At 38.3% G+C, this 12,725-nt stretch overlaps 1 protein-coding gene across 1 annotated transcript in view; it reads left to right on the top strand.

Moving 5' to 3' along the window:
• Nucleotides 1-12,725, top strand: part of gabra3 (gamma-aminobutyric acid type A receptor subunit alpha3) — a 668,187-nt gene that overhangs the window by 546,485 nt on the left and 108,977 nt on the right. Inside the window, exon 9 of the mRNA XM_079847030.1 lies at nucleotides 4,423-4,628. Coding sequence (XP_079703156.1) covers nucleotides 4,423-4,628 — 206 coding nt within the window. The remainder of the gene's footprint in view (nucleotides 1-4,422; nucleotides 4,629-12,725) is intronic.

Genomic DNA, 12,725 nt, shown 5'->3' with positions numbered 1-12,725 from the left:
ACACGGATATTATGTCATTGACGGGCGACAAGTGAACAGGGACAGGTACTTTTTAAAATTGTGAATTTCTCTGAATTTACAAATTCTTGGAAACATTTAGGATAATGGAAGTACACAAGTGAAAGAAATATAACACTGTGGTGTTTTTTAACACAAGTGGTTTTTGGATATTTTGATACAAAATTCTTACATATTGTACCTTTAACAATATGGACAAAATGTATATTACTATAATATAAAAAACAGCACATGAATCGTGTGCCACTTCTAAAAAATCAATCTACCATTCTACTGTATAATTCAAAGTGACATCAAAAACCACATCTACCATTCTACTGTATAATTCAAAGTGACATCAAAAACCACAAATCTCTTTACTCTAAGGCTAATAAATGTGTCACAATCAGCTGCTGGGTCCTTATTTAATAGAACGAAATAACTCCACGTTTCTCTGTCATTTACTCTGAAAAGAAATTTAAATAAGTGCATTGACAGTGCTGTCTGTCACTGATTGTGTCTTTAATGATTATGGAGTTAATCACATTTTTTTAGAGAGGATGGATCGATAAAAGACTGAAGCCCCCTAAAAAGGCCCCTGTTTTGAACTTCAAGTGTGAATGAGATTTGACAGTTATGGCAGATGGGATCTTTCAGTGATCTTTTTTTTTTCACACAAAGATATGACTTCAGAAATCATCAGTCTTCAAAAGATTTCAGAAGTCATACTGACTGCTTTTACAGTGTTTTTTTTTTTGGAGCTTGACCAATTACAATTTTAATTTCAATGTATTGAAAAAAGCAACTATACCATTCTACTGCATTTCCCATTTTTGTAACATGAAAAGAAACTCAAAACAGGCTTTGAATGATATGAGGAGTAAATGATAACAACATTTTTTATTTTGAACTATTCCTTTAAATAAATTGGTTCTCAGCAAGTGGGCCCTGATCCAAAAATATGTCACAGACCTATAAGGGACATAACAAGGGAACAAATTATACAATGCAACCATATTTAGGGCATATACTAAATTCATATCTAACCAGGAACAAAGCTACACAGTGTAAAAGAAAATACAACCCAGACAACATCAAATATAGGAACAAGGATGAACTTGTGTGAACTTTATGATGAACTTGTAGTTATCGGCTACCGAGGGAATTTTATAAAACAAACACTCAGACAACAAAGACAAGCTTGAAAAAAAAAAAAAAAATGGTAATATTATTAAATTACATAAAATGCCATTAATTACAATGTATTACATTCATACTTAATGCTAATTGAATTATTGTGTATATTAATACATTTCAGTGTTTCATTCCATGGACATTTTTGTTCACTTTTGTTTAAGAAACAATCCCCCGGTTTCACAGACAAGGCTTAAAACTAGTCCCAGATTAAAATGCATGTTTGAGCTGTTTTAACTGAAAGCAACTTGCACTGACATATCTTAAAATATGTCAGTGCCAATGTTTTGTCAAGTCAAGTCAAGTCAAGTCATCTTCATTTATATAGCGCTTTTAACAATGTAGATTGTCTCAAAGCAGCTTTACAGAGATAAGCGTATAATTTAAGGTAACAGAGATTGTTTCGGCTTTACAGCAGAGTTAAGTTATTTCCATCTAAAGTTAGTTTTGATTGATTTGCTTCCGTCGCAATGATAATTTGTTATTAAATTAGGGGCCGCTAAGACGACACCATTCTCTCTACACAGACTTTAAACGCGAACCTGTGAGAAACGCTGATGGCGTTCACATGCGCATTTAGAATGGGTTCTATAGTTATGTGCGTTTGAATATACGCAGGTTCGGAATTCCCTACAAGCCAAGCCTAAACAAAGTACTTATCTTTCCTTATAAATGTTGATAAAGAATTTTATTTTATTTGTTGCTTTGGGGTAGGAACGCGAGACGAATTTTCCCGACAACGCCTTATCTGTAGAGTGGTAGTGGGTTCCTCCATAGGGAGAGACTAGTTGGCACTTCAGCACTGCGTTGTCATCGGTCCAGGCGAAGGTCCTTCGTCAGATCTGGATACGGCCTGGATCCGGCAGGCTGCAGGAAAACCTCGGAATAAACACAGACACTAAAATTAGCGTAGATGCCATTCTTCTCATGATGTAACGAGTACATCAGGATTTATGGGAAGTGTTCCCGGTTCCGGCTGACCTACTATATGCAGCCTAACATTAAATTATAGAAGTCTATAATGTATTATGTGAAAGCTAGGTCAAAGAGATGTGTCTTTAATCTGGCTTTGAACTGACAGAGTGTGTCTGCTTCCCGGACAATGGTAGGAAGACTGTTCCAGAGTTCTGGTGCTAAATAGGAAAAGGATCTACCGCCAGCAGTCGATTTTGATATTCTAGGTATTATCAACTGGCCGGAATTTTGAGATCGCAATAGACGTGACGGACTATAATGCGTTAAGAGCTCGCTCAAGTACTGCGGAGCTAAACCATTTAGTGCTTTGTAAGTAATCAGCAATATTTTAAAATTGATGCGATGTTTAATAGGGAGCCAATGCAGTTTTGACAGAACTGGGCTAATATGGTCATACTTCCTGGTTCTAGTAAGAACTCGAGCTGCTGCGTTTTGGACCAGCTGTAGTTTGTTTATTAAGCGTGCAGGGCAACCACTCAGTAGAGCATTACAATAATCTAGCCTTGAGGTCATGAACGCATGAACTAATTGTTCCGCATTTGTCAATGAGAGCATATGGCGTAATTTAGATATATTCTTAAGATGGAAAAATGCAGTTTTACAGATACTAGACACGTGACTTTCAAATGAAAGATTGGTATCAAAGAGCACACCCAGGTTCCTAACCGACGACGAAGACTTAACAGAGCAGCCATCAAGTGTTAGACAGTATTCTAGATTATTACGTGAGGAAGTTTTTTGTCCAATAATTAGAAACTCTGTTTTTTCAGAATTTAGAAGTAGGAAATTACAAGTCATCCAATTTTTTATATCCGCTATGCATTCCGTTAATTTTGTGAATTGATAAGTTTCGTTAGGTTTTGAAGAAATATAGAGCTGAGTATCATCGGCATAACAGTGAAAGCTAATGCCATGTTTCCTAATGATATCTCCTAAGGGTAGCATGTACAGAGTGAACAGCAGCGGTCCTAGTACTGAGCCTTGTGGTACGCCATACTGAACTTGTGATCGATGAGACATCTCATCATTTACTGCTACAAACTGATAACGGTCAGATAAGTATGATTTAAACCATGCTAGTGCATTTCCCGTAATGCCAACATAATGTTCTAATCTATTTAAAAGAATGTTGTGGTCGATGGTGTCAAATGCAGCACTAAGATCGAGTAACACTAATAGAGAGACACAACCACGATCGGATGATAAGAGCAAATCATTTGTGACTCTAACGAGAGCTGTCTCGGTACTATGGTATGGTCTAAATCCTGACTGGAAATCCTCGCAGATATCATTTTTTTCAAGAAAGGAACACAGTTGTGAGGATACTGCCTTTTCTAATATCTTTGACAGAAAAGGTAGATTCGAGATCGGCCTGTAATTGACTAATTCTGAAGGATCAAGTTGCGTTTTTTTAACAAGCGGTTTAATCATAGCCAGCTTAAAGTTTTTTGGTACGTATCCTAGAGACAAAGACGAATTAATGATATTAAGAAGAGGATCTATGACCTCTGGAAGTATTTCTTTCAGTAGCTTAGTCAGTATAGGGTCTAACATGCATGTTGTAGATTTAGATGATTTAATGAGTTAAGTAAAATTCTTCCTCTCCTATAGCAACGAATGAATCAATTTTTTCCTCAGGGAGACTACAATGCACTGCCTGATGTGATACTGTAGTAGACGGTTGCATAGTTATAATTTTGTCCCTGATATTATCAATCTTATAAGTGAAGAAGTTCATAAAGTCATTACTGCTGTGTTGCTTGGAAACTTCGGTGCTTGAAGCTTTATTTTTCGTTAGTTTAGCCACTGTTTCAAATAAATACCTAGGATTATGTTTATTTTCTTCTAATAGGGTTGAAAAATAAGCAGATCTAGCAGCTTTTAAAGCCTCTCTGTAAGCAGAGGCTCAAGTTTTGTCTCAAGTTATGTTTTTTTTTCTAAGGCACATTTTTAAAATCTACTTTAATGTCCTAATTGAACTAGGCTAAAGCCTAATCCTGGCTTAATCTAAGCCCTGTCTGTGAAACCAGGCCAATACTGTTTTAGGCTGCAACCATAAGGTCACTTCAAAAGATGGCATCGTCCATTCACATCATTTACCAGTCACTGCTTGTCAGCTTTTAAAATATATTAGCTAAATCAACTATAATGTCAAGCAAACTGACATTTTTAATAGATTACTCCACATTTTCTGTAATCTGCACCACAACAGGTGATGCTTGCATTGATCTAACACTTATCAATTTCCGTTCTTAGGTGTCACAACTGTCCTGACTATGACCACACTGAGTATAAGTGCCCGGAACTCACTTCCCAAGGTGGCCTATGCAACAGCCATGGACTGGTTTATGGCAGTGTGCTATGCCTTTGTCTTCTCTGCTCTCATTGAGTTTGCCACTGTCAACTACTTCACAAAGCGCAGCTGGGCCTGGGATGGCCAGAAGGAGGCCCAGGAGATGCGGGTAAGATAGACCATTTAATACGCTGGAGTAGGATGTCACAATGCTGTGAAAGTACAGTACTTCCTGTACACTTGAGTGCTTATATTCTTTTAAGATCCTGTCATGGAGTTAATTGGTTTGCCACCGTCCCGTAAAATATGGAATCGTGAATGGGTGTCCCTTATTTTACCACACTAAAGGTAGCAACCCTAGTGCACTTTCATTTGAAAAAATCATCTGAAAGAAGTTACCTTGTTTTCTTTAAATCAAAATTGCAGTAAGCTTTACATTTAAGCTTGTGTATTTTTATAGTGTTTCTCAGTGTAATCAATCACTGTTTCATTTTCCACTGTCATTTTTTTTTACAGAGTTCCTCCAGACAATAAGCAATAAATATTCATCATATAAATCCTAAACTAACATGGGCTTTCTTGTTAGCAAGCTTGTCACTATTGTAATTTTTTACAATATTGAGGTTGAGGTTGAGGTTGTTGCCGTTCAATAAGTTTAAGGGCTGCCAACCTTCTCTCTTTTTCCACCACCGCTTTTGCTTGCTCTTGATTATTGCCACCCTCTGTCCTGGCCCTGATAACCTCTGAGAAATGAAGTGCTTAGAGCTAATGAATGTGAATTTCTGCAGAGAAAGCTCAGCGAGGTGCCGCATTGCTCACAGTATGAGGAGATATTGTACCTGGGAATCACTAATATAAATTCCTGTTTTGTTCTCTTGTTGTAACCCATGCTTAATCTATCGAGAAACACTTTACTTCTTCATTAACTGTTCAATAGAATAGAAATGTTGTGTTTCTCCAGAAAGCGTCGAGAACAGCTGCAGAGTCTCTTCGAAGAGAGTACAATGCAAAACTGATAGCACGTATAGGCTTGGACAATAGAAGTTGAAGCCGGCTGTTAAAAATGTAGTTTTGAAGAAAAAAGTGACAATTTATGTATAATATGGATAAAAAACTTTTTCTAACATAATTTAGTTGAATAATTTCTAATTTTCACAACCCATTCCTTTATGGAAGTTTGGGGGAATGTTTACAAAACGTTTAGTTAATGACTAGGGGTGCTCCGATTGATCGGCTATCGGCTGATCGGCAATCTCTCAATTTGCCAATCATGAACTTGAGAGGTACGGCATTATTGCAGTGGCGTCGTCTCAATCTTTGTCGGCTCAGGAAAAATAATTCTAATACTGAAGGTGAGATACACTTCATATATCTTTATTAAATAAATCAGTAATTTGAAAACTTTCTTGTGATTTCACAAATGGCACGAGAGAATCAGTGCTCTCTCTCTCTAAATGGGCAAATGGCTTCACATCACTACATCACACACTACATAAGCTAATTGCACGCTGCACAGTTGACGGAATTGTCACTTTTTAAAGGCACAATATGTAACTTTTTTGCTTTAAAAATATCAAAAATCACTATATCTATGTTATATATTTTTTTTAGTTGTGTACTTACATTATCCCGACTGTTTCCAACAACTTTCAAACCAGGATAAATTTGTAATTTAATTCGAAGACACGTCCCGTTTCTTTATTTCCGTTTTGTCGCAGTCAATGGCGTCATATCCGCGTTGTCCCTGGTTTCCGCTCGTACTGCCATAGCAACCAGAGCTATGAACCAGAGCCCTCTGATAGTAACCAAAGCGACAGACGCAGACAACTGTGTAGTTCGCAATGTCTATCTGCACGCTGTTGTTGTTTCGTTCAAACATTATGGACCATGGCAAGCAGACTTTGGATAAAAAATGAGAACTAAAACGAGAATAAATATCAGCGCGGTGTTTTCGAGATGCCTAGAGCTCCCATAGACAGTATATAAACGAGAGCTCCACGTCCGAGACATCGACCGCTCCTACATGTACTTTATTAAACAGGTGAGCACATTTACATAAAACTAATCAATGTTATATAGTTCAACAATGATAAAATGTTAGAATATGATATGTATGTTATTCTAATGTTGATCTAGCTTACTGCTAGTCTCATACAGACAAACTAACACATAAATTTCAACACATTGAAATGCAGTTTAGTGTGCTAGTGTAATGTTAGACCAAGTGAAACAGTGCTGCATTACCTCACAAGTTTAATTTGTCTAATAAACTGACCTGTGAGTTGTAATTCTGCACGTGTAGTTCGGTAGAATGAAATGTCCATATTCCTTTTATTTCTGCGGGACTCGTGTCGCGTGTGGAGCTGATAGCTGTCTCTTAGCAATCCCGAACTGCTACATATCACAGTCATGATAAAAGCATTGATGTATTCAGTCATCCATAAACATTATTAGATCGGTCGACTTGACGTTGACGACAAGATCCATAGTTCTTAGCAAATGTTGCGTCATCAAACTACGCCTTTGTTATTGTAAAGAGGTTAGCGACCCCTAGTGGCGAAAAATTCCATACTGTCCGTTTAAACCATTCAGTAGGCCTACTTGCACGCTCTCTGAGAGACGGGGTACTCATGCACGCTCAAAGCTTGCACACATAAAGCCGCCTAACAGCTCAATTATCAAAATGCGCTTTAATAGTTAAAACACACATGTACAAAATTACTGTCTTGCCAAGTTTTCACGTAAACACCGTCGGTTCTGTCTTAAATAAAAGTAAACAGTCGATAAAGAAAACGCAAGTGTAAAGGGCCTTTCACACCGAGCACGATTAAACGGTGCGAATGTTCGTCGCGATGATGAAACAATAGATCCCTATGGAGCTATTCACATATCTATTCTATAGCTATTCATCAATCGCAGCGCGACTAAGTGAGATTTTTCCCGGAAGCGAGAAGAGAAAGGATGTTGAGTGTTATCATTGGTGTCTGAGAACAGATTTATTCTTACACGTTCTTTATATAGATTATCATTTCTATTCATGTTCCACTGAATTATGCAATCTGAAGAGCTTGAAATGGCATAGAGCGCAGTGTTAATTTCGTTAACGAAAACTATGACGAAAAATGTTCGTTGACGACCTTTTTTTCAAGACAAGACGATGAGAGACGATACCCACGTCATTAAACGATAACTGTGACTATATCAACACATGCAATATCGTTGACGAAAAAAGACGAGACTGAAATGTATTAAAAAAAAAAAAAAAAAACTTGACCAAAACCACTTGTCTTTGTCGAATAAAGGAGGAGACGACACATTACAGACTGTTTTTACGAGCATTCATGCTTACGGTTGCCAGATTTCAATAATTTAAACTCCAGTCAAAGCTCTTTTTCTGTTAAAAGAACACGTTTTCTACCCGGTCTTTTCAATAGTATCTGGCAACCATGCGCTTGCGTGCACTATCATCTACACTGCTGAAGAAGCACGGATGATCTGAAAACACAGACAAGTAAGCTGGAGTTCAGTGATCTTCATTTGAGATTTTCTACATAAATTAAAATGTCATTCAGTCGGTCTGTGTTCTGTCACGAGCCGCTTGCGCTGTTTGTGCAACTAAATCTGCGATCAAAATGCAGGCTGATATCCAGCAGTGTTTTTAATGTTGATCATATTATACGGGGAAGAATGCAATGTTTCCCGAATATCCACAAGATTTCAAATGTGACATTGATTTTCAATGTTCAACAGTTCAACAAACAAAAGGGAAACTTTTGTTAAGTGATGTACTACATTAAAAACAGGATGTCAGTAGGCTATATCATTGCTCTATTTTACAACGAAAGCCATTGAAGAAATGCAGCACACAGCGGTGATTCGTGAACGAATCTGTGGCTTTGAACGAATCGTGAGATTCAATGATCAGTTCATAAATACAGCCACTTGCTTCATTACTGAATGAATGAATGAATGACTCGAGGACTCACTCATTAAGACAGTAACTTACCGCCACCTACTGGTGATTTTAATTTAATATTTAAAAGTATCACTTCATTTTTACCATCATTGCATATTTATTGAACATTGTTTTATTTAAAGCATTATTTATTTTATAAAGGTAAAAAATGAACTGGAAAAATCTATTAAAGGGGCAAATATTGTTCCTTAATGGAAAAGGTGTGACTGCAGTCTAAGTGGAAAAGAGGGGGCCATACCAGGGGGTACGGCACTCTAAAAAATTGGAGAACCACTGAACTAAGGAAAAGGAATATGTAAAATTGCACCAGTGCTACTGCTAAAGAGTGCCAATGTCAATACATCCTGTTACCTTGATTCTAATGGGGGGCGCTTGTCTGAAGTTTAAAATCATTGGTTACCCATAAGCCAATCACATAACGTTTGGTTATGACGTGTGTTATGCGCAGGCTCAGCCGTATCTAACTTCCACTGTAAACACATGTATGATGCGAAAACAAAACCATTGAGCGAAATACCGGAGAGAAGTGAACATGGCTGTGAACGACTTTTGCAGATTATGTTAAGTAAATCTACGCATCCACGGTACAATCAGCGTCTACGTCACGGCTCTCAGCCCGCCCACTGTCCGTTGATTGGCCGGCTGTTTTGAGGCCGGAGGAAAACGGGGAGATAGGTCGCTATCTCAGACTGAGTAAAGAAGCGAACTGAAATTGAGCGGAAGTACGAAGTCTGACGTAGTCAGGCTAGAAGACTAAGACTAAATGAAAAAATGGATGCCAAAATGAACACTGATAGAACGCTGTTTTCTTCCGTGCGTGTCTATTATGAGTCAGAGAGTTCATTTGCTCTAGAGCTGTCAATCATATTATGTGATCATAACTCCTGCTCTTCCGAATGACGACATTGTGTTAATTTCCTCGTTCCACACAGTTCCACATACAACTGAGAGAAACATTTCCACAGATGAAACATGAAGCCAAATAAATATATGATTACAATGATATATGCTCTGTATGTTTTTTTCATGCTGCTCGGGGTATTTTTATAACAATAAACACTACTAATAATGCACATCTGCCTATTATTCAATCAAAATACGATCGCTGTCGGAAGTTATCACATGCACCCGATGATGGTTTCTGTGTTTTACCAAACTTTATTATTACTTAATTTACTTAATTTAATTTACTAATTTACTTGACAGTTTATTGGATCTGTGCATTCGTTCTAAAGTGATAGCTGTCTAATAAACCTGTTGCCGTTTGTGCCATTAATGCTAATCAAACAACAAAAGACAACTAAACTCTTGACTGAATATATTTTGTAACTTGAAATGTTAGGATTAATCTGACTATCCATCGGTATTTTACATTTGATTATTCAATTTCTGTACTATTTCTTACCTGAATACTACTGTAGACCTACCTTAAAAAACTTAAAGCACTGTCTATTTCATTTGTATCATTATTATTGCATTTATTTGTGCTACTTCTTGTAATTTGTTTATTTGTTATTATTTTATTATTAACTGTTTACTTCTATTTTTTTTGTAAATTCAATTCAGAGTTTGAAATCAAGCTTGTGCTGTGTTAGCTATTGTACAACAAAATCACCCAATTGAAAAACAAAAATGCATTGCGTGATCAAACATTTAGCTGAAATAATTATGTATTTTTTGATAAATTAAGGGGGAAATTCACCCCAGTTTCCAAAACAAAATTTAGGCCCTGAATTAATAACTGTAAAATTCTGATCAGAGTGTCCCTATAAATAATGCTACATGACAAAAAAAAATCGGAGTACCCTTAGTTATGACTGTAACCATGGTTCCCTGAGAAGGGGAACGAGACGCGGAGTCTGGAGCTGAAGCTATGGGGAACTCCCTCGGTGTAACCAGTGTCTGAACACATGTAACAAACACGACAATTGATTGGCGTTATATGCGGAGCACCTGCAAGAGGGTGCCTGCAAAATACGATGCATGGCAAACCAAGATTACAATCTTAACATGAGACACTCCCTTTTGAAGTGGATCTTCGACTTGGCTAAATTATGCAGACAATAGTGGGCATAAAATAAATAGACTCTCCAGAATAAAGAGTCAGAGTCAAGACGAATCAAACTGTGAGCCATAGAGTTCCCATGTGGGGTCCACATTCCAAAACAATATCCTCTAGTAGTCGATAGATTCTGAAAACTTGATCGAACAGGTCATTAGTGGTTTTGATGGCTGTAGGTAGTCCTTTGAGGGGGATAAGAGAGCATTGTAGCATTTATAATGAGCTCAAATGGAAATATGAACCATTAATTTGTAACTGGTTTTAGTTAATTATATATTTTTGGATCAATTACGATAATTAACTTGATGTAGCAGACTTAGGGCCAGATATGCTAACAGCTTGGGCCAGCACAAACCCTCTTTTGGTGTTAAAAAACTACCGTCAGAATTCACTAAAGAAACACAATGAAAAAATAGTGCTGAAAAGGTGTGGACAGGGTTATTTTTGCAGCTGACCTTATTGCATATGCATTTGTAGGAGTTCCCTTTCAATCAGTCATGTTCAACGTTACGTCTATACTGGCATATTGGGGTCTCACATGAGAGCGTGGCCAATGAACATTGGCGAATGAGATTTGCAAGGCAAGCCACTATACAAGCTTGCTGGCTTCTCAATCGTTCAGGCTTTTTGCTTCAGAGCAGTTGTTTCACAGTGCTTTGTCATTCACCTTCTCTTTGAGAGGAGATGCTTCAGCAGTGCGCACGCATTTATCTGTGTTTGTTCACCCCATGTTTGCACAGATAAGTGCAGCGATTTCATCCCTGGGTACTTCAAAACAAAAAAGCAAAGCACGGGTGACGTTGTGTCTTTTTAAAGATGGCACCGTGCCTCCCATCCAAGGCCTGTAAGTTCTCAGCCACCCTTGCTGCTAAGGCTTACAGTGCTGCTGGACAGACTGCCTCCAATGCAGGAACAGCGTACGGTGACTGACCTCACCCTCATGGTCACAGCGTGGGCCCTCAGCCAGATGATATCCACTCTGTTGGTCCAGGAATACCATCTCTGGCTGAACCTAGCTGAGATGAAGATTCTCGATTCTCGACTTTGCCCAGCAGCAGTTCTCAGCAGTACAGAAGCAGACGGAGGTGATCAAGGCAACATCTTGCTCCGGCGGGATGCAGCTGCTACCAGACCGCCAAGGGCTGCCCCTCCACCAGCACGTTGCCGAGGGCATACCCCTGTGGTTTCTACATGTGCTCTGGTGCGGCCTGGGCAGCAAGCAAGATCCAGGCCACAGCGTCGAGCCACACGCAGCAAGGCGACGCAGCCCGTCTCATAAATGTTATTTATATATAGTTCTATATATAGTTCTCCATCTTTTTATTTTTTACAAAGAACAAGATTCCTTCCTGGCAAAATAAATTATCTTTCTATTTTTTTGCATAACCTGCACAAAATTCCCTTTTTAAAACCCAGTCAGCAGAAGATTGTGCGTACATGCATCTCCACCTAGTTTTACTATGTATAACATCATCTGCATATCATTTCCATATTAATGTATAAATGTTGCGTACGCACACATTTTTTTTATTGAGATGTGCGTACGCAACGTTTATACATCAGGCCCCTGGACATTAAGTTTAGCAACAAATGGGATGAGAAAGGTGTTGTGTGTCTATGTGTGAATATGCATAATTGCTGTGAAAATAAAATCTGATTTACATGTAATGCCACATCTGCTGATACCTAGGCAAGTAGGAAAAAAACCATACATATAATCTGCATTTTCTTTGCACTAAATACAGTGCTCCTACCAAGTGAACAGCGATAAATATTACATACAATATTGCATATGAATGTATATGTATAGCCTACATTTGTTGATGCATTAGGAGTTCATGGTAGCACTGCATTTACAGGTGGTGTTGTAGCCACATCTGTGCATCTGTTAATGTGTGTGCAATGAGAGGTGCGCTTGTGAGTGTTGTGCCATCCTCTTTATTTTGATCTTTACTACCTTGTCACGGTTGAGCACTATTGTGTTGCGGAAGACTCTCCGTCGATTGACAAGAGAGTCTGTAGTTGAACACCAGTTAGTCATTATCCATTTGGCAGAAAGGAAATGGCTTCATGAGGTTGCAACAGAGAGGGTATCCATTGTCTCCCAAAACATAAAGGGGGTTCCAGTTGCAGAGGCTGGCAGTGGTTTTGCGGAGGGAATGTTGAGGAGGCCTTTGTCAAGTGCTCTCTTACAATCTGTCTGTACAAAGATTCCAGCATCAGAGGCT

The sequence above is a fragment of the Squalius cephalus genome (assembly GCF_949319135.1).
Source record: "Squalius cephalus genome assembly, chromosome: 17".
Lineage (NCBI taxonomy): Eukaryota > Metazoa > Chordata > Actinopteri > Cypriniformes > Leuciscidae > Squalius > Squalius cephalus.
Note: the sequence above shows the minus strand (reverse complement) of the source record. Positions and strands in the feature narration are given on the sequence as shown.